The 24,734-nt window shown below is 50.8% G+C and overlaps 2 protein-coding genes and 1 long non-coding RNA gene across 4 annotated transcripts in view; 2 read left to right on the top strand and 1 right to left on the bottom strand.

Moving 5' to 3' along the window:
- Nucleotides 1-1,252: 1,252 nt before the first annotated feature.
- On the top strand, nt 1,253-14,472 carry Slc35e1 (solute carrier family 35 member E1). Its single transcript, XM_060387364.1, has 6 exons — nt 1,253-1,728; nt 1,981-2,051; nt 4,522-4,659; nt 6,001-6,126; nt 10,476-10,721; nt 11,380-14,472. Exons 1-6 carry the CDS (start codon nt 1,314-1,316, stop codon nt 11,605-11,607), a joined length of 1,224 nt encoding a protein of 407 aa, XP_060243347.1. The 5' UTR covers nt 1,253-1,313; the 3' UTR covers nt 11,608-14,472.
- Nucleotides 13,802-21,567, bottom strand: LOC132655217 (uncharacterized). The gene is made up of 2 exons (XR_009592927.1): nt 20,034-21,567; nt 13,802-14,519 (listed from the first exon to the last, which is right to left on the bottom strand). It is a non-coding gene; the product is annotated as an uncharacterized LOC132655217 (long non-coding RNA).
- Nucleotides 21,568-21,655: 88 nt separating this feature from the next.
- Nucleotides 21,656-24,734, top strand: part of Cherp (calcium homeostasis endoplasmic reticulum protein) — a 13,274-nt gene continuing 10,195 nt past the window's right edge. For both annotated transcript variants that reach the window (XM_021653838.2, XM_021653839.2), the window contains exons 1-2: nt 21,656-21,834; nt 22,108-22,281. In XM_021653838.2, coding sequence (XP_021509513.2) covers nt 21,681-21,834; nt 22,108-22,281 — 328 coding nt within the window. In that variant the 5' untranslated portion in view covers nt 21,656-21,680. The remainder of the gene's footprint in view (nt 21,835-22,107; nt 22,282-24,734) is intronic.

Here is a 24,734-nt window from a genome sequence, read left to right as displayed (position 1 = left end):
TTTGAGGACGTGGAAACCCATCTGTGTGGCCTGACCCAGTGCTCACTCCTAAGCACATGCTCCTGCTTTGGTATAAAAAGACTTCCACAGAGTTGCCAGGGTCAAATCTAGTAAGATAAGAGCAACCAAAACACATCATTGAGACCATCTCATGATACTGCTCTGTCCAAAGAACTACTGTAGCTACTTGTACCCAGTTGGTAACAAAGGACTGTGCACCCAGATGGAGTGTGCTAGGGTACAGAGGTTGGTGTCCTATCACCGGCTTCTATTTTCAGACCCCTGCTTTGGGACAGGGCACTTAGTACTCAGATCCCAATCTGCAGGGACTGCCAACCTGTGTTGAGTATCCAGCAAGCCCTAGTGTACACAAGGTCTGTGAATAGGGGTGAGCTACAAAGATAACCCGGCATTCATGGGGCTCGCGTTCTAAACTGCTAATAAAGACACTGTAAAGGAGAATGTTGAGGTCGAGATGGCTCAGCACATAAAAGCTTGCTGCCAAGCCAGAGGGCATGAGTTTGGTTGCCTGGACCCACATGGCGAAAAGGAGACAACAGACTCGAGTCCTTCTCTGACCTCCATATGTGTACACACACACACACACACACACACACACGTGCTCTGCCTACATAAATGAATACGGGAACAACGCTTCTCCCAAAAGCACTTAACACAATCTTCGGAATCGAGTTTTGTAGTCTAGGAGCTCCGTGCTGTCATCTTGTCCTGCCTCGGCTTTTGCCAGCAGCCTTCTGCCCGCACCGTCCCTGTCAGCAGAGCTCTGCAGACGGTGTCACAGGAGGCGCCGAGCCCTGGGATTCGCTCGGTTGGTCTGTGAGGGGAAGGCGACACCTACCGCACAGCTTCCGAGGACCCGGCGTCGTACAGAAGGTTTGCTACAATCGGTTTCTTTTCCCGTAAAAGATCTTTTGTTAGTCCAGGCACCCACTTCCACGACCTCAAGTAGCCCGCCTCGAATCGCACCGCTCTCGGAGCCCAGCCAGACAATGGAAGAAAAATACGAAACCCGCTTCGCGCATGCGCAGGATCCACGACCCGGCTTCCGGGATCGACCCCGCCCCCTTTCGGAAGGCGTTCAAGTGAGGGTGTGGCCCTCGCCGGAGACATACCCTGGAGCGTCGGGCGGCGCAGGGTGATGACGCGAGGGCTGTGGCCAATGGCGACAGGCGATGATGCGCAGGGCCGACGACCAATAGTGCGCGGCGTCTGCCGGCGCGCCCGCCCGGGGTGTCCCGCCCCGGCCCGCGTCCGGCGGTCGTCCGGCGCGAAGGGGCGGCCGCTTTGGCAGGATGGCGGCGGCGGCAGCCGCGGGTCCCGGCGCGGGCGCGGGGGTCCCGGGCGCGGGCGGCGGCGGCGGGGCTCGCGAGGGCGCGCGGGTGGCAGCGCTGTGTCTACTGTGGTACGCGCTGAGTGCGGGCGGTAACGTGGTCAACAAGGTGATTCTCAGCGCCTTCCCGTTCCCGGTCACCGTGTCGCTGTGCCACATCCTGGCGCTGTGCGCGGGGCTGCCGCCGCTGCTGCGCGCCTGGCGCGTGCCGCCCGCGCCGCCGGTGTCGGGTCCCGGCCCGCATCCGGCGTCCGGCCCGCTGCTGCCGCCGCGCTTCTACCCGCGTTACGTGCTGCCGCTCGCCTTTGGCAAGTACTTCGCGTCGGTGTCGGCGCACGTCAGCATATGGAAGGTGCCGGTGTCCTACGCGCACACTGGTAGGTGCGGACTTAGGCCGTGCGCGCTGCCTGGGGCTTCGAAGTATGGGTACGAGTGTGCGGGCAGTCTGACTGAGACGCCGCCACGGCGCAGCGGATTCTCGGGTTGGAAATGTCTGAGGAGTTAACCGAGCGCCGAGCAGAACTGATTCCAGCTATTGGGGTCGGGAGGAAGCTTTACCAAAAGAAGGTCCGGCGTCGGGTGTGCAGGCTACCGGGACTACCCGCTGAGTGCCTTTCCTCTCTTTGCAGTCAAGGCCACCATGCCCATCTGGGTGGTCCTCCTGTCTCGGATCATCATGAAGGAGAAACAGAGCACCAAGGTAACCCTCGCCGAAGCCTTGGGCTAGGGGGGAATTCCGGGTATTAGCTCCCTAGGTTGATGACGTGGTTGGACCGTGGCATACCTCTGGCTTCCTGTCAGATAAGGAAGTTATGGTGCCAGCCTCCTGTGGCCTCATCTAGTGTCCCATACTCACCTTTCAGGCAGCAGGTGTGTGTATGTGAAGGGGTGATGTCCCCCGGTAATCTCTTGAATGTTGTCCGTGAGCGCCACATTCCTGTGGGGTCAGCTGTTCTTTTCTGTTTTGATTCCCTCCCTAGGATTGGTGGTAGGTGATGTCTGTTTGGTTCCACTTTGGCAAGTCACCCAGGAGCAAACTAAGTTGGGACAGGTTTTCCTCTTCTTACTTTATTTTTACATTTATCTATGTGTGTACGTTGTGCCTTTGCATATGTGTGGAGGACAGTTTTCACCATTCGGATACCGGGTATCAGACTTGGATTGCCCAGCTTGTCAGAGAGGGACCTTAACCTGTTGAGCTATCATGTTCTAGTTTTTCTTTCACCAGAAAGAATGGTTGGTAGGGGCTGTCTGGATCTGATATGACATGCTGGGTCAAAGGAGTTTGATATCAGAATCCAGTTAGTTCTTAGGAATGGCATGGTTCCATGGGTCTGTCATCCCAGGATGACAGCATGCTGAGAGGTCCAGGCCAGCCTAGGGTACAGCACTGGACCTTGTCTCAAAAAATCTCAGAGCTGGGCATAATGGTATAAGCCTTTAACCCCATACCTGGGAGGCAGAGGCAGGAAGATCTCTGAGATTGAGACCAGCCTGCTCTACATGTTGAGTTCTAGGACTCCCTAGAGAGACCCTATCTAAAAGAAAAAGAGAGACAGAGACATAGAGAAAGTTTGTAGCTCAGTGTAGAGCCCTTGCTAAGAACTCAAAGGCCCTGTCTTGAAACAGTTAACTGTGGGCTGTGGTTATCTATAGATGTGGATCACCACAGCACCCAGAGATGCCTGAGGAGGATGACAGGCTAAGAGATTTCCTGGCATGGGGCTAGAGAGCAAAACTTGGGCTCACAGTGTCCTTAAAGTGCAGTGGGGATGCCGGTGTCCCAGCTGGAAACCATTGCACCTTGTTCTACAAGTTCTCATTTTCCTGTGTCCTGTAATTGATTTAACTGGGAGTGGCTGCACCCTGGGTCACTGCAAAAACTAGGCCACCTCTGGCTGAGTGTTGTCCTCAGGCCCATCTTCACCCTGGTGAGCCCTCTCCATGCTGCAGTCCCTGCTGGGCAATGTTGGGTGGGACAGGCCTTCTGAGGGTCAGAGCTGATGGGGAGGCCTCCAGGTGTGTCACCTGATAGCACGCCTACTGATACACAGTTTTCCTTGTCACTAGGGACATTGTAAATGCTACAAGGCCTCATCGGTGCAGAACCTGGCCCTTGGGCAAGGACCTTCCTTTCGAGACATATAAGCCAGGCCATGGAATCCCTGTTTTCAGGGAAGATGGAGGATGTAGACAGGCAGAGTGGGCCATGGCCAGGAGTACAGGGCCAAGGGTTCAAGTTCCAGCGACCACTGCTTTCTAGCTCCTAAAAGCCTCGCCTGTCTTGTTTGTTATGTATACATACATATATATTTTTTTTTAATTTAATTTTTTTTTTTTTTTGTATTTGGGTACACATGAAGGTCAGAGGACAACTTGCAGAACTGGTGCTCTCTTTCCACCATGAAATCCTGGAGATCAAACTCAATCAGGCTTGGAAGAGTTTACCAACTGAGTGGCCCCTGATTTGGTTTTTGATACAAAATCTTACTGCAGGGGCCTAGAGAGATGGTTCAGAGGTTAAGAGCACTGGTTGCTCTTCCAGAGGTCATGAGTTCAATTCCCAGCAACCACATGGTGGCTCACAACCATCTAGAATGAGATCTGTATACATAGCAAATAAATAAATCTTTTTTTTTTTTTTACTGTTTAAAAAAAAAAAAAAATCTTATGTGTAGCCCAGACTGACCTAAGACTAGAAATCTACCAGGTTTTTTTGCCTTATTGGGTTTTGTTTGGTTTTTTGTTTGTTTTGATACAGGATTTGAAGTTACCCCAGGTAGCCTCAGACTTTTTCCCATTCATTCATTCGTTCATTCATTCGTTCGTTCATTCATTTGCCTGTGTAAATGTCTGTATGTCTGTGTCTGTGTCTAGCTTCAGTTCTCTCCTTCCATATGGGTCCTGGGCATCAGGCTGTCATGCTTGGTGTCAAGCACCTTTATCTTTCAGCCATCCCACCAGCCCCAGCCCCAAGACTCTTAGTAATCCTCCTGCTCAGCCTTCTGAGTGTCAGAATGCTGGGCATGAAGCACTATGTATGTTTGTAGGCAGCGTTTTCCAGGTGGAAGATGGGGTCCTCCAGGGAAGGTACAGGGCCACCTAGCATTTCCTAAAGTTCTGGATGGTGGGTAGCTTCAGCCCACCTGAGCCCCTCTGACCTCCTGCAGGTATACCTGTCACTGGTTCCCATCATCAGCGGAGTCCTGCTGGCCACTGTCACAGAGCTGTCCTTCGACGTGTGGGGGCTGGTCAGCGCCTTGGCAGCCACGCTCTGCTTCTCCCTTCAGAACATCTTCTCCAAAAAGGTGTGTGGGCCTTGCTCCAGGCAAGGTTGCCTGAGGGTAGTGGCCTCAAGCTTACTGGCCAGAGCAGACCCTAGTGTGCCCTTTGTCTGCCTGCATCTCTGTCCCTTGTTTTGCTTTGAAAGCTAACCTTAACCCTAACCTTCTCTGCCATCTTTTGTTCCTTTTCTCTTATATGTTCTCTTGCTACATTTTATTTATGCACCTGATGTGTATGTGCAAGGGCGCCTGCCACAGCCTTAGAGTGGCGGTACAGGGCACCTTGCAGGAGTCATTTCTCTTTCCATCGTGTGGAACCTGAGTCTTGAACTCAGGTCATCAGGCTTGGTGGCACACCTTTACAATCCTTCACCCACTGACCCATCTCCCTAGCCCCTCTACATTATTTCCCACTAAACCTGGAAGCCTGTTTTGTTTGTAAGCCCCTGGGATCTGCGTGAGGGCCCCACCACCAGCTGCTTGCATTAACATACCCTATGCAGTGGCCAGCTTCTATGTGGGTACTGCAGATCTGAACTCAGGCCGCTGGGCCTGAGCCTTCTCCCCGCCCCACAGCTCCTCCTTTCCTTTCCAGGGGCTTGTGTATGCTGAGCTGCTCTTCCAGTGAGGTGTGTCACTGACCCTGTCTTGTCTGGCTGTGCTCATATGTTCTTACTATGGTGTCACCTTGCTGCAGAGCCTTCAGTCATGACTAAAGCTCAGAGCTGCTGGGTGCCACCTTCGGTACAGTGGGTCCCCCTCTTAGGAATGTGACTAATTTCCACCTGTCATAAGAAATACACCTGGAAATCTCTGCACGTGTGCTGCTGACAAGGGCATCCTCCTTTGATAGCCTTGAGGTCCATGGTTTGGGGTAGGATCTGTTTCTGGCTTTTGCCTGGCATTGCCTGGCGGTGCTCAGACAGACTAAACCAATCTAGACTCAATTCAGGGATTTCAGCCAGGCATGGTAGCACCTGCCTGTCATGAGCATATGTAGGATGAAGGCAGCATGGCTGGGAGTGCCAGGCCAGCCTGGGCTACAGAGCAAGACCCATCTGTTTCAAAAACAGATGGATGAAAAAACAAAAACAAAAAACAAGGTGGGGATGGGGACTTCAGAGTACGCAGGTCACTACACCCTCCACAGCTGTCTATTCCTGGGTTGGTTCTGGTTTTCCTGTGTTAGCTTGTCATCCACAGGACAGAGCACTTTGTCCAGACATGGCTGTGTGTTCCTTCATAAGCAAGCAAGCCAGTCTGACACCCGAGCATGAATGTCAGATTCCTGTCTCATATTGGGGACTGGACGCCCAGGCCTTGTTGCTTGTTATAAGTGGCTCTAATGAGGCACTCTCCCCTCAGGTGTTGAGGGACTCCAGGATCCACCACCTGCGGTTGCTCAATATCCTGGGCTGCCACGCCGTGTTCTTCATGATCCCTACATGGGTCCTGGTGGACCTCTCCACCTTCCTGGTCAGCAGCGACCTGGTGAGTTGGGACTGCTGAGAACTCTGTGTCTCCACTAGCTTTCTAAGCATGTGCTTTGCTGGAGGCTGTAGCCCTGGGTTCATCTTGGGACATCTATGCTGTTTCCTGTTCTTGTAACAGTACCTGACGTAGGCTAGATCACAGGAATCAGGGTCTCTAAGTCTCAGTTCTGGAGACCAGAAGTCCAGCATGCAGTGGGGTCTTTTCCAAGGGCTCCTGCCACTTCCTGTCATATCATGTGATAGTGATAGGAGTACATGTGGGAGGAGAAGGTAGTCTCTATACAGTAGCCTGAGAGCCAGGGCTCCCGCTGTCCTGTGCCTGTCAGCTTTCTGTGGCAGTGATAGAGCACCTAAGGTTCTTGGTGTGGGGAGAGGAAATGTTTGTCTTGGCTCAGTGTTTCAGTCTTTGCCTGTTTGGCCCTGATGCTTTGGGTCCACGGTGGGAGCATACAGATGACAATGTCACTCTGTGAAGACTGGTGGAGCAGCCGTCCAGAAGAGAACTTTATTTCAGCATTCAAATCTGCTTAATTCAAGAATTTGAATCCAAATGGGCTCCAAATCTGGTCAGCAGCTGTAGGAACCAAAGTCCTGAGAAGATGAAGCTGCCCCATTGAAGTCTTATACACAACCACCCTACCCTCTGGTACACTCACATACATGCACAGACACATGAGAAGGTGCACACTCATGCTCTTACAGTGTAGCACTGTTGTAGCTCTGTGGTCAGTCTGGATCTGACTGTCTTCCAAGACCAGTGTGTGGAAGACAGTCCCTCCTAAAAGCTGCTGGAGGTGGTGTGGCCTGGCAGAGGCACAGCCTGGGAGGAGGAAGTGAAGAATTGGGACATGTCCTTGGAGGCTACCTCTCTTTTCCTCTTCTGTGCTGCCTCTACTTCCTGTCTGCTAAAAGAGCCTTTGCCAGAGCCACATGATCCTGAATTGCATCTCCAGAACTGTGACTTGGGGCTCGCTGTGGCCCTATAAGGCCCAGGCTCCACCTAACACCACACACAGAAGATGGCATGCGCCTCTTCTTCAGTACTCAGGAAGTGGGGGCAGGAGGATTAGAAATCCAAAGTTGTCTTTGGGTACACAGCAACTTTGAGGACAGGCTGAGCTACCTGTCTCAAAAGATAGCTCACTGTTACAGTCACAGGACATTCCTGGCAGAGTGGCGTCATTCATCCCAGCTCTTTGTGGCAGGGGTGGGAGTGGTGGGAGGATGTGTGAAAGACACAGGAGCCCTGAGAAAGAACCCTGAAAGTGCATGGTGACTTGAAAGAACTTGGAAATGGCTGGGGGAGGTAATACACACCTGTTATCTCTACACTCAGGAAGTGCAGTTGGGAAGATTAGGAAATGGGGCCACCCTCAGAGCATGGTGAATTTGAGGTCAGCCTGGGCTACATGAGACCCTGTCTCAAAAAGGAAATCCTGGGAAGCAGCTATCGGGACCTGTGAGCACCGCCCCCACAGTGTCTCAGAGCAGATAGAGCTGCTGAAGACTCCTTGACTACGGTCTTCATGGGCTGCTGGGGTTAGAAGCCTGAAAACAGCACCGTTTGGTACAGGATTCAAGTGAGGGCCTATGTCTTCTGCCATGTTGGTCCTGGGCATGTTCCAGGGCCCGAGAGAGAGCTCAGTACGTACAGGTGCTTGCCATGCAAGCCTAATGACTGGCTCCATCCTTGGGACCAACATGATGGTGAGAGCCAACTTACACTGGTATCCACTGACCTCTTGTGGTACACAGACACAATGATATTTTAAAATGCAAAAGTGGTGGTGCTTGCCTGTCACCCCAGTACTTGGGGATACAGGCAGGAAGATCAAGAATTTAAGGTCATCCTCAGCTAAATAGGCCAACCTGGGCTACATGAGACTGTCCAAAAGAAAGATTGTTCTGGACCCTTTACCCTCAAACCCTCTGTGCTGAGCCACCTTTCCTGGATGAGCACAGCTCCCACCCCTCCTCACTGAAGCCTCTTTATGGCAAATGGAGCCCGTCACAGCAAGCCACACTGCACAGTGCAGATCAGCAGATGATAGGGGCCAAGCCCCAGTGGATACAGGCACATCCCACATCTGTGGCTCAGGAGCATCTGTGTAGAGGGGATGGACAGGAAGATTTAAGAGCCAGAATACCAGGAAGTCTGCTGTGAAACAGTCTCCCTAGAAACGGCTTCATGAACAAGACAGGGACAGTAGCAGTGCCAATGGACATGTTAATCTGGAAGGGAGAAAAAATTTCATGGAGTCCCACCCTCAACCAAAGAAGTACAGGAAACTAAGGACAGCTGGGAGAAGGAGAATTAGCCTCTCCCAGAGATGAGGACCCTCATTGGTTGTCCAGTATAGTGTGGTCAGCTCAGAAACCAGATACACACCAGCAAACTAACTAACAAAAAATGGGCTCAGCAGGCTACGTGTATACATGTGCTGTGTTCACACACATTTGTATATGAAAATACTAAAAAGGCTGTCAACCTGAGGGCATATGAGAGGGGCTGGAGAGTGGACAAGGATAGAAGTGATGCAGCTCTATTTTAGTTAAAAACATTTTTAAAAGGAAAAAAGATAAATCAAATGGAAATCTTAGAATGGCGACAACCAAGCCTCAGTGAGTGGCTGCTGCACAATGGTGATGACAGCGGAAGAATTCAGTAACTTGAAGATCAGTCAATAGAAGCTGTCCAACGTACCCACCGCTGGCCACCTGCTCCAGCGCAGATGTCTGCGAAGTGGAAGCTCTTCCTGCCAGGGGTGGGGCTCCTGCAAGCTGAGCCCCAGGTGACCCCAGCCAGCTCCTGCCCAGCGCCTTGGAGCTTGGCTGTGGCAATTCTCATCCTCCAAGGAAGCACTGAGATGCTTCGTTGCAGGAACAGAAAGCGCACCCACTTTCTGTTCCGTGCAGCTTCCCTTCCCTTCGGCATGTGTTCATGTGGGGCATGTGTGCGCTAGCAATGTGTCTCTTGTGTTATGCCACTGAAGAACAGTCCAGCCTCCTGCATTTTCCTCAGTAGCTCCCTCTTAACTCTTTGTGGTAGGATTTCACTGACTGGCTAGGATGGCTGCCAAACCCTCAAGATCTGCTAGTTTCTGTCACCCAAGCTTCCTGCCTCTTATCAGTGGGTCTCTGCATATGTATAGCTGCACCCAACATGTTTTTTTTCACATGGGTGCTGGAGCTTGTCCTGTATTAGGTAGCCCAGGGAGAGTTCAAACTCCTGATCCTCCTGCCTCCACTTCCTGAGTCCTGGAGTAGAACGTGTGCCTCGATTGGAGGCTCAGTATGACTAGGCATCATTCTTGTGAATCTTCCTCCAAGGTGACTGTGTGATCCTTCCTTCCCCTGGTGGCCAACTGACATGCCTGCTAACCACCATATCCAGAGAGAGAGGCCAGCTGGGACTTGTGGGCACCACAGGATGGCTGGGAATTAGCAACAGTCCAGGAGGGTGGGTGCAAGCAAGATCTGAGAAAGCTGATGCCCAGGGCCTCCCAGTGTCCCAGCTGGGCCACTGTTCTCCTGGCACCTGTCTGAGGACGGGTGGGCTCTAGGGCTCTGTGTTCCTCTCTCTGGAAGTTCTTCCCCACCATTGGCAGCCCTTGCAGAAGGCGGCAGTAGTTGATAATGTCGCCCATCTCTGGTCTGTATGCATTGATGCTTTCACTTCTGCTTTGTTTGGGTTTGGGGCTGAAACCCACAGCTTCACATATGCTCAGCTCAAGCTCAGCTGCCAAGCGGCGGAGATGGCTCAGTGGGGAAAGTGCTTCTGTGCAGCTGTGAGGACAAGAATTTAGATGCCAGGAGGCAGGGATAGGGTCCCTGTAGGAAGCTGCGCCCCCACCACACACACTCACACATATTTTTGATGGCCTTTCTACAGAAAAGTTACTAAATATTATGTGTATGGATGTTTTGTCTACATATGTGTGTCCACATACAACATGTGTGCCTGGTGCCCTCAGAGGTCAAAAGAGGGCATCAGATCCCCCGGGAGTATATTCCACCATGTGGGTGCTAGGAAGCTAACCCATGTCCTCTGGGAAAGCAGCCAGTGCTCTTAACTAATGAAGCATCTCTGACTAAAGATGGTACTGGATGACTGCATCATATAGTGAGTGGTCGGGGTTAGAGGTCATGTGCCTAAAGCGCCACGTGAATTGGGGAAGTGGCTCAGCATGTAAAGGTGTCTGTTGCCAAATGTATAGCCTACCAGTTTGAGGCCAGCCTGGGCTACATGAGACTCTATTTCAGAAAACTTTAACCACCTGCTGCCCCACGGTGGCAGTCTGCCTGAGTACGTATGCACGCTCCCTCCTGACACTCCCGTCTCCACAGGCCTATGTGTCTCAGTGGCCCTGGACACTACTGCTCTTGGCAGTCAGTGGCTTCTGCAACTTTGCACAGAATGTCATCGCCTTCAGCATTCTCAACCTCATCAGCCCGCTCAGCTACTCGGTGGCCAACGCCACCAAAAGGATCATGGTCATCACCGTGTCCCTCATCATGCTGCGCAATCCAGTGACCAGCACCAATGTACTGGGCATGATGACTGCCATCCTGGGCGTCTTTCTATACAACAAGGTGAGCGTTAGGTGCCACTGTGCTCCAGCCAGGCACCGCCTTAGGGAACAAGGAACCAATAAAGGGAGGGGGGTCCCAGAGGTCTGGGTTCCTTCTGGGGTAGGACAGTTCTGTGTGCTGGACAGAACCGCATGGCAGCAGGATTGTGAGCACAGGCTACTCTAGAACTCACTATCCTCCGACCCCTGAGCTCTGGGGTCATGGGTGCAGGCGACCTGAAGCCTCCCTTTGTGTCTTGTTTGTTTTGGAACAGTCTTGTATAGTCCTTGTGGCCTTGAGCTCCTGACCTCCTGCTCCATCCCAGGGAGTAGAGTGACGGGTGTCTGTCCCCTGGTGTATGCAGCACTGCAGGTACAGCCGGAGCTGGTGCATGTAGACCAGCGCTCGACCACAGAAGCAGCACCCTAGCTGTTTGTCTGGGGTAACCTCTTTGCTGGTGGTAGTGGTCTCTGTTTTTGTTTTGTTACAGTTTGGTTTTGTTTTTTGGTGTTTTGTTTTGTTTTGTTGAAACAGTCTCATATAAGCCTAGGTTGTTCTCAAAATCACTATGTAACACAGGCTGCTTTGGTAATCCTGCCCTTCCTGCCACTGCCTCTAGGATGACACGCCCCCATACCCAGAGTTCCCTTAAACCTCTCATTGCTCTCTCTCCACACAGACCAAGTATGACTCGAACCAGCAGGCCCGCCGCCACCTCCTCCCTGTCTCCACTTTGGACCTGAGCAACAGAGAGCACTTGCGGAGCCCGATGGAGAAGCCACACAATGGTGCACTGTTCCCCCAGCAGGGTGACTTCCAGTACCGAAACATCCTCCTCACAGACCACTTCCAGTACAGCCGCCAGGGTCACCCAAATTCCTACACCCTCAGCCGGCACGATGTGTAAGGGCCTGCCAGGCCAGGCCTCCTGCACCATCTCTCTGAGCCTAGCAGCTTCAGAACATTCTGGCAGCCTGGCTGAGCACATGACACATGGCACGCCATCAGGGGAGCCCTGGGTCTTGGCCCCTGTTGGATTGTGGGATGTGATCACAGCACAGACAGCCACAGGCTCTAGGCAGGAGAGACAGAAACAGATCCTGTTTTCTGCTTCGTCCCAGAGGCCACACTCTGCTGGCACACAGGGTTGTCTGCTGGAACTTATGGTAACAACAGAGACCTGATCCTCAGAACTGGCACCACATTGGCTGCAGTCCTAGAAGCCAGCAGGAGGTGGCATCTGGGGTATCAAGGAGAGGACAGCAGGGCCGTAGCCCAGAAGTATAGAGGGCTGACACTGGTGGCAGTGCCTGTCCCCAGCAAGAGCTCCAGGGTGCCCCAAGGCAGTTGGCCACTTACAGCTAGTGCTGCCCTGGAGCAGACCTACAGTTGCCATCATCCATCGGCTGTGACCATCCTCTGCCTTGTGGGTGCCAGAGTGGGACATAGCCCTCTGGGCCTTGGTGGCCCTTGAACTCTAGAGGAGGTGGTGGCTGCTGTTACCTCAGCTGCATTCCATCCTTGTGAATGCACAGAAGGTCAGGTAGTGGCCACAGCAATTTCCTTGAGTTTCTCTGGGGAGTATCTCATTAGCTATAGGAGCTTTCGCACCGGAGTCCCATCGGTGTTGTACCAGGGCTAGCCAGTAGAGCGGAAACTGTCTTGACTCATTTCAAAATATGGGGTGTTTTTCGCTGGAACCAGTCCCTCCAAGCTCAGTTGTAGCTGGCAATGCTGAAGGGTACTGAAGCTGCAGCCACAATAGCAGGAGGTGGTATCCACACTCCGAGTACAACGTTCTTGTCCATGAGAAGACCACATGTGTATCAAGATCTGAACTGTGTCCCAACAAGTGGGACACCAAGCAGGTCTTGTTTTTTTAGTTAATAATCAATTTGAGGCTGGGGTTGGTAGAGTGTCTGCCTAGCATGTGTGCAGCCTTAGCATCAGTCCCTGGCTTCACAGATAACCATGTGAGTACTGCAGGCCTGCCTTCCTGGCACTCTGGAAGCAGACAGGAGGATCTGGAGGACAAGGTCCTCAGCTACATAGCAAGTCCCAGACCAGCCTGGGCTACATGAGAGGCTGGCTCAAGGCTGGTGTGGCAGTGCAAGGAGAACCTGTTGGTAGGCAGAAGTGTGGATTCTGTTATGGGCACAGCAGGTAAATGGCAGGGTTAGCTTGGGGTGTCGTGGGTCTTGGGGTTGGTTTATTTGTTTTTGAGACAGGCTGGCCTTGAACTCATGAGATCTACCTGTCTCCACCCTCTGGAGTGCTGGGATTAAAAGCATGTACCATCACGCCCAGATGGAGTCACCCTCACTAAGGCTCACAGGCTGCCCTTTAAACCTTAGCGCTAAGCACTAGGCTGACAGGTGTGTCATGGTGCCCCAGTCCTGAATTCCTGATTCCTTGGGTCCCTCTGCTTTTTATTACTTGGAGTTTTGTACTGAAGGTTAGTTTATTACCTTAGCCTCCTGCTTGCCTGAGACTTGGCAACCACAGCCACGGGACAGTCCCCTCTGCCTTGCTTACTGGTTTGCAGATGTTCAGACCCCACCACCACAGAGTGGGAAGGAGCACCTTGCTAAGGTGGTCAGTCGGGTTCTCCTCACTGTGGAGATGGTCCTGAGACACCTGACACTGCAGAGGTGCCCATGGTGCCCCTGACTCAGCACTGAACTCAGAATGAATTGCGTCTTTTTGGATTTCCATGATGTTGCTGTAATTTGTGTAGTAATGCTTTTTTTTTTTTTTTCCAGGGAGGGAAAAGGCCCATCTCACTTTTCTTATGGTTTATAAATTAGTAAATGGGATATTTAATTCTGCTCATAGGCTTCCAGCAAGTGTGAACACTAGAATGGATGAGACAATCAGGGTAGACCAGATTTTCAAATCATAAGACAAAGAGCTGGGGCTGCAGCTCAGTGGGACAGTGCTTGCCTGGCACGGGTGAAGTCCTGCGTTCCATCCTCAGCACCCCAACACTCAGGATGCTGAGGCAATTAAGATCAGGAGTTCAGGGTAATCTCTGGCTACATAGTGTGTTTGAAGCCAGCCTGGGCTACACGAGACAAACAGCCAACAAAACAAAAGAGACCTGATGATCCACAGTTTACTTTGGCCCATTCAAAGTCACATTAGCCCCACCCTCACACCTTGCCCCCTGCCACATTCACCTCCCTCTACCGGTTTGTTCCATCCCACCTCTGTTGGACATTCATATTAGAGAATTTATGTTGCTCTCCTCATATACCCTTTGAAATGGCTTGGCCAAAATACTGATCCTGACCTACCCACCTCTTTCATTTCACAGAAGGGGAAACTGAGACTTAAGACTTTTATAAGTCTGTTCACTGTTACAGCACTCGGGTCTTCTTTTTGTTATTTATTTCTTTGAGATGGTGTCTGCCTTAGCCCAGGCTGGCCACAGAATAGAAGCGCAGGCTGATGCTGGCCAGGAGCTGCCACACGCAGCACCTTATTTTATATCATTTATTCTACAGAAAATTCAAAACTCCTTTGACGGAGGAAATGAGCTAGGTGTGTTGGGGCAGGAGAGTATTTGAGACTTGATTTCTCTGTGTGTTTGGAGGTCTCCAAGCAATGGGCTCTCCATGATCAGACCCCGAGCCCCAAAACCTCAGGGTCTGAAACGGGGAAATTGTCATGTTCTTGTTTTCCATTGTCATCATCTTCAGGCTCCTGTGTCATAGACTGTTCTGTGGGAATAGCTGTGTTCACCAAAAATAAATGATGATGGTCTCCAGGAGCTTGAGATTGGTTCTGGTTTGTCAGGGAAGGTCTCTCCATGTGCTCCTAGCAACACAACACAAAAGGATTTGGCAGGTAGGAAACCGGAGTTGGAACCCAAGAACTGATGTAAAAGCTGGGCAGATCCAGCCCTACCTGCTGTCCTAGTGTGTATTGGGCTGGGAGTGGTTGAATCCAGGATCACGGGAGCAAGCTGGGTATTGGCCAGTTCCAGGTCCAGTGACTTACACATTAGGTCAAGGGCCAGTGAGATAGCTATGTAGATAAAGGTGATTATGTCAAGCCTGTTGATCTGAGTTCCATTTCTGGGACCCACATGGTAGGAGAGAACCTGGATCCTGCAGGTTGTTCTCTGCCACACTTATGCTGTGGCATGCACACACCCACAGATAAATACTCTAAATAAATAAATAAATATCTTAAGATTTTAAGTGTGCTGAGAGTGGTGGTCCAATGTCTTTAATTCCAAAACTTGGGAGGCAGAAGTAGGTGGATCTCTTGAGTCTAACGACAGCCTGATCTACATACAAAGTGAGTTTCAGGACAGCCTGGACTACACAGAAAGCCTGTCACCAAAAAAAAAAAAGTTAAGTGTGTGTGTAGATAAGGACCTAAATGACTTGATTCGAACCTCCGGCCTCTGCATGCACATCATATGTGTGTACATGGGCACTCACACTTGCAAACAAATACTTGCTGCACACATACACGTAAACCACATAGATATGCAAGGCAAAAAAAAAAATAATTCTGCCTACCTTTATTTTCATGCCTGGATGTCTAATGATCTTGGGTGTGTGACTGTATAAACTCACTGTAACTGGGGCTGCCCTTAAAACTCTCAGTCTTCTTGATGAGCCTCCCGGAGAACTTCTGTGGCTTCAGCCAGGAGATGCTGTACCAGGATTCAGTTCCATAAGAGCCCAGGTCCAGCCACACTCCTTAAGGGCAGTCATGGCACCCATTTCCCTATTTACCCTCCTTTTGTGGCTTTGAGCTGGGGTCTCAGTGCAGCCCAGACTAACCTCTAATTCATAATCCTCAGCTTCAGGCTGAGCTGCAATCTATGTACTTGGTACCTCAGCCAGTGAGTGCCATGGCTCCTCCTGCTTCTACATCCCCAACACTAGGATTATGAGCATGCACTACCACCCCTGGCTTTTGTTTGAGTTCTGAAGATTTAAACTCAGGTCCTCATGCCTTTAGAGCAAGCACTTTACCACTGAGACAGCCCTCTATATATAGTTGGGGGCAGGCACCTGTGTAACGGAAATTTTGGTTTCTTTGTAAACTCGTTTTAATCTCAAATGTAGGATTTTAGTTTGGCTTTAGTTCCCACAGTTGATAATTGTCATGAGCAGGGCATGGCCTTTGAAAGCTGGTAACAGCCTGCCTCAGCATGGAGAGGCGCATGGCCTAGGGCTGATGATATAAATATGAGAGCCAAGAAAGAAGGTGTGTGATGAGTGGCAGTTTGGAGAGACCAGAGACAGACGGTGTGAGGCTTGGAGCAGACAAATGGAGAGAATCCCTTCCTGACGCAGCAGCTTGGAGGAAACTGCTGGCTTCATCTGTTGTTGACAGAGATTGGTATAACCCCAATAAGTTCCCTTCAACCCTAAACAGCAGGGAAAAGGAAAGGGAACTGCACCCCTCAACCTTCTCTCCTACCTAGGGTTAAAGGGTTGGTGGAAGGGAGGCAGAGGCCTAAACACCCCAAATAAACTTTAGAAACAAGCACTATACACCTGTATGTGGGTGTGGCAAGAGGCTGGCCTGGGAAAGGAGCTCTTCTACCAGTCTCTAGCCTGTCTTTGGCTCCCAGGGCTGGGATTCCAGCTGTGTGCCACCACACACAGCTTTTGCCTGAGAGCTGGGATCAGACTCCAGGCTAAATATTTGTGCAGCAAACACTTCCCTGTGCTGCCATCTTCTGGGCCTGTTTTTAAGTTTGAAAACAGTAGTTAGAAACACAATTAGTTGAGAGCTGAAGAGATAGTTCAACAGTTAAGAGCACTGGCTGCTCTTCCAGAGGTCTTGAATTCAATTCCCAGCACCCACATGGTGGCTCACAGCCATCTACAATGAGATCGAGTGCCCTCTTCTGGCATGCAGGTATATACGCAGATGGATATATATGTGTGTGTTTACACATATAAAACTAGTTATTGATATTCAGGTGTTTAAAAGAATAAAATAGAGGCTGGAGAGATGGCTCAGTGGTTAAGAGCACTGGCTGCTCCTGCAAAGGACCTGGGTTTGATCCCTAGCAACCATGTGGCAGCTCACAACTTTCAGTTACTCCAGTTCCAAGAGATCTTGTGGACTCAGTGGGCATTGCACACATGTGGTACACAGGCATATATGCAAACACCCATATACAGTATTTAAAAATATAAAAAAGAATGAGGTAGAGCCCTTGCCACAGCAGTTCCCAAAAGCTGTCAGGAAGTTTGGCATCATCCTTGGTCACATAGGCAGTTTGAGGCCAGCAGGAACTTCATGAGACCGTGTCTCAAACAACTGTCATAAGAATATTGTTTTGTGTTGGGAAAATGCCATGTTACTAAATGTTCTCCCTCCATTCTATGTACATTGCCGTGTAGTTTTCCAAAGACATGCCATCAGTCACCAGCTGGGCTGCTGACTCTAAGCTGAAGATAGCCCAAGTGTGTGTCTGGTTTTAATCGTCTTCCCATTTTGCCTAATCCATTTTCTGTACCTGTAACAGATTTGACACCAGGTGGTTGATAGATGATGGTTGGTTTGGCTCACGGTACTAGGGTCCAGTAAGTCCCAGAGTGTAATTCAGTGTCTCCTCCTAACCTGGTGAGAGCCTTCCTGCCACAGTCATGACAAGGGCACCCCCACACTTTGGGCTTTAGTATTTAGGATGGGGGGTTGCTGTATAACCTAGGCTTTCCTGGACTTTGTAGTAGTCCTCCTGCCTCAGCCTTTAGGTGCTGGATGACAGGTGTGATTTACCGTGCTTGGCTCTCTCCCACTGTTTGAGGCACTTAGAACCCAATCTGGCCTCCCAGTTCAAAGCTCTTCCTGCCTCCACCCTCAAGTGTTGGATTACTGTCCTGCAGAATATGCCCAACTCTCCTTTTCCAAAAGCCACTGTATCCGCCAGGTATGGTGGTCATCCCATCACCTGGGAAGCTGAAGCACAACTGCCACAACAGTCTAGGCTACAATAGTGAGGCTGTTTGTTTCAGAAGTAAATAAATAAAAGCCATTGCACCAAAGGTGGGAAACTAGCACCTACCACCTCATCCAATAACCTCTCAAGTTTCCATCCACAAGTATTAGAAGACTCAAACATGCAGATGGGTTGTCTTCAACCCATGAAATTCGGGGTGGCTTGTCTGCACCACAGCTGGATGGTGGGGCCCGACTCATTGAGGGATGAGCATCTTACTTGAAGGACAGGGCCCAGCTTGCTTGCTTTTTATTCAGTCCAGGGAATGGTCTCGACAGAGCAGTTTAATCTTCCAGTCAGTTATCTTCAGCAAGATAACTGACCAGTGTCCCTCATCCCAGGTCATTCTATATTGTACCAAGCTGAGATTGGCATTAACATCACAGTCGTTCATCACTACACCCATTCATCTCATTGTCCAGGCTAGCTTTGAACTCTTGGTAATTCTCCAGTGTCTTCCTCACAGCTCACCCCAGGGCAATAATGGATTAGAGTCACACCTTTTTTCTTTTTTCTCCCAGAGACAGGGTTTCTCTGTGTAGCCCTGGCTGTCCTGGACTTGCTTTGTAGACCAGGCTGACCTCAAATGCAGAGAATGGCCAACCTCTACCTCCGTGAGTGCTGGAATTACAGGCTGTTCATCATGACACTAGGCTTTTTTTTTTTTTCACCCCTGGTAGATTCACATCCTAACAGCAAGAAGTATATTCTCTGCTGGATCAGCAGCAAAGTAGTACCCCAGGGAACAAGTCAGCCTCACAGCTTCAAGGACAGGAACAAGTGTACTCACTTGTCCAGCAGATGAGTATTCCCTCAGAAGAGCCCAGGAGTCATTACTGGGGAATGGAGGGGGCAGGGAGTAGTTAATGCTCCACTGGGCTTTGAGATAACTTGTGTGTTACACCCATAAATACACGAAAAGGCCATGTGGTCAGAGGACATTGGTTGTACTGCGCTATCTCAGTCTCCACATTATTTCCCTGAGACTATTTCTCACTGAACCTGGAGCAAGGCTGAGTTCCAGACTTGGCAGCAAGTGCCTTTACCCCAAAGCCATCTCATCACTCCCTTCTGTTAAGAAAGGCCTTGTGGAGCTAAGGCTAGCTTTGAACCCACTGTGTATCTCCTGCTTCGGATACCTGTGTGCTGAGCACTGAACTGAAACCACACCCTGTAATTTTAGGGGTTATACACATGCTAGGCAAGCACCGAAGCCCTGTGATTCCTGGCTGTTTAGTTTCCCCTGTATTTTGGGACACTCTATGAGCAGTAAGAACAGCTGGCACAGTGAGAGGACCCGTGTTACAAAGCTTTGGTATCAGCCTCAGTGAATGGGGATGCATTCAGGCTCCCAAAGGGGCTTATTAGGAGGCTGGTCACTTATGGAGAAGGGCAAAGGAACAAGGGGAAGGTGTGTGAGGGGCAAGCTTCCCTAAGCAGAACCTAGTTGCCCAGAGTTTTAAGGGAGGCAAGGACAGTATGTGTTGGAAAATGAGTAGCAGAGAGCCAGGTACCTGCCTTTAACCCCAGCTCTGCAGAGGCAAGGCCCTGTGCAGAGGCTGTAGTGGATGTGTGGAGCAGGCTGGTGAGGTGGCTGTGGGTAAAGGCAAATGCTGCCAAGCTTTAACAGCCTGACTTCAATGTGGGGACACTCTCCTCCCATGTTAGGAAGCCACCCATGGCTCAGTTGTCCTCTCACTTCCATACATGGGCCAAGGCAGGTACACTTCCCTCAACAGTAAATAAAATATAATCAACTTTTTAAAATATTCACTTTCTGATGTCCCACTGGCCCTCTCATTGCTTTCCGTTTTCAAGATAGGGTTTCTCTCTGTGACAGCTCTGGCTGTCCTGGAATTGGCTTTATAGATTAGGCTGGCCCGGAACTCAGAGCTCTGTCTGGCCCTGCCTGAGTACAGGGATTGAAGGTATGTGCTACCACCACCTGGCTCTCCTGTTGCTTTTGAACTTTGTGTTTTGACTTCATGTTTGTCTGTACACAATGTGCATGCAGTGCTTATGGAGGCCAGAAGATGGGATCAGATGCCCTGGAATTGGAGTAACACTTGTAGGCTGCAAATGCAGGTGCTGGGTCTCAAACCAGGGTCTTATAGAATAGCCAGTATTCTAAAACGGCTGAGCCATCTCCAGAACACCTTCCTCACTTCTGTTGCTTTAAACCAGGATACTTGACTGTCCCTACTGAGGGGATGAGAAGGGGTTAATACTGAAAGTGGTGTTCAGTGGCCCACATCTCACCCACTGTCATGAAGATAAGGCTGGGTAAACTGAGTCAGGAGATGATCTAGGGAGCTCAGGGGCAGCTGAAGGAAAGGTTGGGGAGTTGGTTTTACCAGTAAGTTAGTTTGGTCCAGACCCCTGGTCCAAGCAGAGTGCTGAGTAGACACACGCTTGAGCCAGAGTTGTGATCCAGGAGTGCCACCGTCCATGATGTGACCCATCAGCTGCCTTGCAGGTGAGGACAACAAGATGAGGGCTGGGCAGCCTGGGAGCTGAAGAATCAAAGACAGTGTGGACTGAGCTTTGTCAGGGAAGTTACTAAGTTCTGCAAGGAGATCTCATAGCATCATCAAGAATCTTCTGGAACAATCTCAGGTGAGAATGAGGGAGACGGGTTGAGCAGGTGCAGACTCCTATTTACTGTGAGCCACACAAGCAGGCCCTGCAGGATTACAACATTCTTTTGCGATTACAGCCCTACGTTATTGTTGTCTGGCCTTTATATCAAGTTCTTGGATCTGAGATCAGGTCATCCTGCTCCCATGCCAAGCACATCACCAGTAAGCTCTTTCTGCAGCTCGAAGAGCAGAACACCATAAAGGGCTTTCACAGCAGTGCCTGGAAAGAGCACTGGGAATCTCAAGAGTGTCAGGATCCCTCCCAGGTTCAACTGCATCCTTCCTCCTCGTATAATCTTGGTGTGGAGCTTCCAGCAGCTGAGGTATCCAACAGGGCAACAGAATTAGGAAAAGCAGGAGATCCTGGCATAACAGACTGGAAGACTCAGAGGTTCATTAAGGGCTTTGGTGGCCAGCACAAATGCCAAAAAACAAAACAACAACAAAAAATAATAATAATGCACAGCTATTGGCACACAGCTCCAAGAGATATTTTGCCTTCTTCCAGCTTCTGCAGGCACTGAAGTCACATGCACAAACCCACCATAAAATGTTTGGTTTTTGTTTGTTTTCGAGACAGGGTTTCTCTGTGTAGCCCTGGCTTTCCTGAACTCATTCTGTAGATCAGACTAGCCTCGAACTCAAGATCTTCCTGCCACTGCCTTCCAAGTGCTGAAATTTAAGGTGTGCACCACCACTGTCTTTATTTTAAAGGCCGATGGTAACTTGCACCCAGCCCTGCCTTCCATCCCCAGCATCCCATAACCACGGTATGGTGGTGGAACACGGCTATCATCGCAGTAATGAAGAGCCGAGAGGAGGATGGGGAGTGCAAGATCACTTCCCTTTATATGGGGAGTTACACCTATGTCCAAAAATCATAAGCAAATAATAAGTAAACAAACGAGCTGGCTGTCGACGGCTGCTTCCGGTTCTCCTTCCCTAGGTCAGCCTTTGTGATCGCTTTAGAAGACATGTCTTTGCTCCACTTCTGTGTCTGAGACCGATGTTGGGAAGCCGGGAGCCCTGGCGCTCAAAATTCTTACCCAAAAGACACAGATGGGAACGGAAGGGACTGATCTGCAGCGTGTGATTCGCCAATCCCGCCTCCTGGATGGTGCAAAAGGCTGTGAAAGGCGCAGGAGACAGCACACGAGCTCGCAAGGACACAGCCTTGTCTCGCAAGGCCAGACAACCAAACTCTGGCCTGTGCCGCTCCCCACACTCCACCGCGACAAGCGGAAGCAGCAGGAAGTTTCCGCGCATGCGCCTCGCCAGCCCGTCGGGCGCGTGGTTCCTCACGCAGCCTCTTCCCGCCCTCCTCCAGCACTCACTTCCGGGGTTTCCAGGCGACAGCCGTAAATGGCGCACCGAAGCGGCTCGCGAGGCTGTCGTAAACGTCTCCCTTCGCGCTACTTCCGGCCGGCTTCTGCGGCCGGTGCTGGTGGAGCTATCGTGAGGCGGCGGAGGACGTTTCCAGCGGCTGCAGCCATGGAGATGCCGCTACCGCCAGACGGTGAGGCCCAGCCTAGAGCGGAGGTCGTTGGGTTCTTCCCGCGTGCACCCGGCGGCCGGCCGTGCCTCTCCGCTTTCCCGGGCCGGTGGCAGAGTGCGCTGCGGCCTCGCCGCTCCTCCCTCGGCCTCTCCCGTGGGACCCCGCATTCCTGGCGCGCGCTTGGCCCTAGTCAGGACCCGTACACCGCCGCCTAGCCGAGGCCCGCCCCAGAGGACCCCAACCCGGTCCCCGGGTCGCGCTGCCCCCACTGACGCCTTTTCCTCCGTCCTGCAGACCAGGAGCTTCGAAATGTCATCGACAAGCTCGCTCAGTTCGTGGCTCGCAACGGGCCCGAGTTCGAGAAAATGACGATGGAGAAGCAGAAGGACAACCCTAAATTCTCGTTTCTTTTCGGAGGCGAGTTCTACAGTTACTACAAGTGCAAGCTGGCTCTGGAGCAGCAGCAGCGTGAGTCCCTCAGGCCCTCGGCCGCCTCGGGGTCCAGTCGGGCCCTGGCCGCAGCCACTTTCCTTGGAGTCGCATGCTGTTTCCTCTACAAAGCTGGGCAGCTGTGTCCACTGTTCCTTCTGTCGTTCCCGGGGCCCTGTACCAAGATAGACTGCTCTGTGTGTCATAAGGAGACTCACAGATTCACTTTCAGGACTTCGGGTTGGGAATACCTGGATTGTCTTTGCAGAGGGAATGAAGGCTCTGCAGGAAGGTGGAAGCCCAGGGGCTGTGTCTGAGTCAGAAATGGTGCAACCCCTTGAGCAGGTTGAGGCCAGAGGTTTCTGTGCATCTGAATGCTCAGATCAAAAGCTTTCCCTTTAGTTTTTGCAGCATCTTTCTTTATTTTTAATGGCTTTCGAGCAGGATTTCTCTGTGTAGCCCTGACCTGTAGCTAGCTTTCTAGACTAGACTGGCTTTGAACTCACAGAGATCTCTCTGCCTCTGTCTCCCAAGTGTTGGGATTAAAGACCTGCACCACCTCGCCCACACTTACTATTTTTAAATGTCTAAGGTGAACATCAAGGAAAGCATGATAAAAAATAATAGAAATAAAAATTTTAGAGCCAGGCATGATGGATCATTCTTTAATCCCAGCACTCAGAAGGCAGAGGCAGGTGGATCTTTGTGAGTTTGAGGCCAGCCTGATCTACATGTTCCACAGCCCAGGCTACAGGGACCCTGCCTCAAAAACCTAAAGGGAGAAAAAACAGTTAGGAAGCACAGCTGGTCTTTGAGGGTCCCCACACTGTGGCCCAGTGTTACCCAGGCTAGCTTCCAACTCAAAGCAAACCTCCTGCATCAGCTTTTCAGGTGGTGGGATTACAAGCATACCCAAGCTTTGAGTAGTACCATGTTAGGAGATGGGACCTGAGAGCAAGACTCTCTTCTGTCATATTTAAGGTAGCTCCCTAGCTTCTGGATAAGCTGTGAAAATGAATGCAGTTGCAAAGCTATAGGGCAACAATCATCTGGTCAAACACACAGTGTCTTTTTTGGGCTCTAGCAGTGTAATGTGGGTGATTGGTAGAAAGCTTGTTGACAGACAGAATTGAGCCCATGGAGCACCAAGACGTAAATGCTGTATGTTCAGAGAACAGCCACCACAAATATGAACTGAGGGAGGGTGGCCTGGAGGCTCTCATTCTAGGTAGAGCTCGGCTCTGCTGTCACTAGCAGGAAATCTGCATCATACATTTTTAGAGAAGTCATTCCTTAGCCCCACAGCACCATGTTCACATCCGTCCTAAAGCAGCAGGGAGCCACAAGAGGGCTGAGAAAGGCTCAGCACAGTGTGTGCAAGGGTGGACAGTGTCTCACTTAAATATTCCTCAGAGCTACACAGGAAGCCCATGCCCATCCTTCCCACCTGGACAGTTGGGCTGTACACCTAATACTGTAGTAGGAAAAAAGAGTATATGGCAGATTGGGGATTGGGACACAAGAGGACATTCTGTGAAGTAGACCATAATGGGTTCTACTGAACATGATAGGGACAGCCAGGAGCAAACAGCAGGAGACAGTCTTGGGCAGGTAAAGGGTAGTGGGTGGTGGAAGTATGGAGTAGAAATGGAGACCTGCTTCCTGAGGAGCTATGAACACTGCCTGGAAGTTAGAGGTCTCAGAAAGGGCTTCAGGTCAACTCAGTATTTTATCACTAAACCCAAAGACTGTTCAAAAACAACACTTTGAAAGCTCTGTGGCTAAGGACTGGTCCACATGGGTGGTGGCACACACCTTTAATCCTAGCAGGTGCAGGCAGATCTCTGAGTTCAAGGCCAACATGGTCTGCAGAGTGAGTTCCAGGTTAGCAAGGAAACAAAACTTATCTAAAAAAAACAAACAACTTGGGCAGTGCAGTGAGTTTGAGAAGCACAAGCCTGTGAAAGCCCAGTGGTATCATGAGTGAAGATCTAAGCCATCCAGTGGCTTCTCCAAAACGAAGTTTCCCGAAGGAGTGTGGGATCTAGAGCTTAAATGAGGCAGACATGCAAGGTGCCACTAAGGCCCAAGCGATACCTGCCTCGAACCCTACTTTTCTTTTTTTTTTTTTTTTTTAAAGATTTATTTGTTATGTAGTGTTCTGCCTGCACACCAAAAAGGGCGCACCAGATCTCATTATAGATGGTGGTGAACCATCATGTGGTTGATGGGAATTGAACTCAGGACCTATTGGAAAAGCAGCCAGTACTTTTAACCTCTGGGCCATCCCTCCAGGCCCCCTACTTTCTTTGTTTTTGTCTGAAGGCCATTTCTTTTGTGCGAGCCTTAGATTCCCAAAGAATGTGGCTGTATTTGCTTGGGACTAGGTAGGGCCTAGAAGTGGAGAATATAGGCTGTATTGTTAAAGGGCTGCCTGTGGGCAAGGACCCTCCTCTCCAGACATACCAGTATGTCATCTAGCCAGCTCTGGG

The sequence above is a fragment of the Meriones unguiculatus genome, chromosome 7, assembly GCF_030254825.1.
Source record: "Meriones unguiculatus strain TT.TT164.6M chromosome 7, Bangor_MerUng_6.1, whole genome shotgun sequence".
Lineage (NCBI taxonomy): Eukaryota > Metazoa > Chordata > Mammalia > Rodentia > Muridae > Meriones > Meriones unguiculatus.
This window is presented reverse-complemented; position numbering and strand designations above follow the sequence as displayed.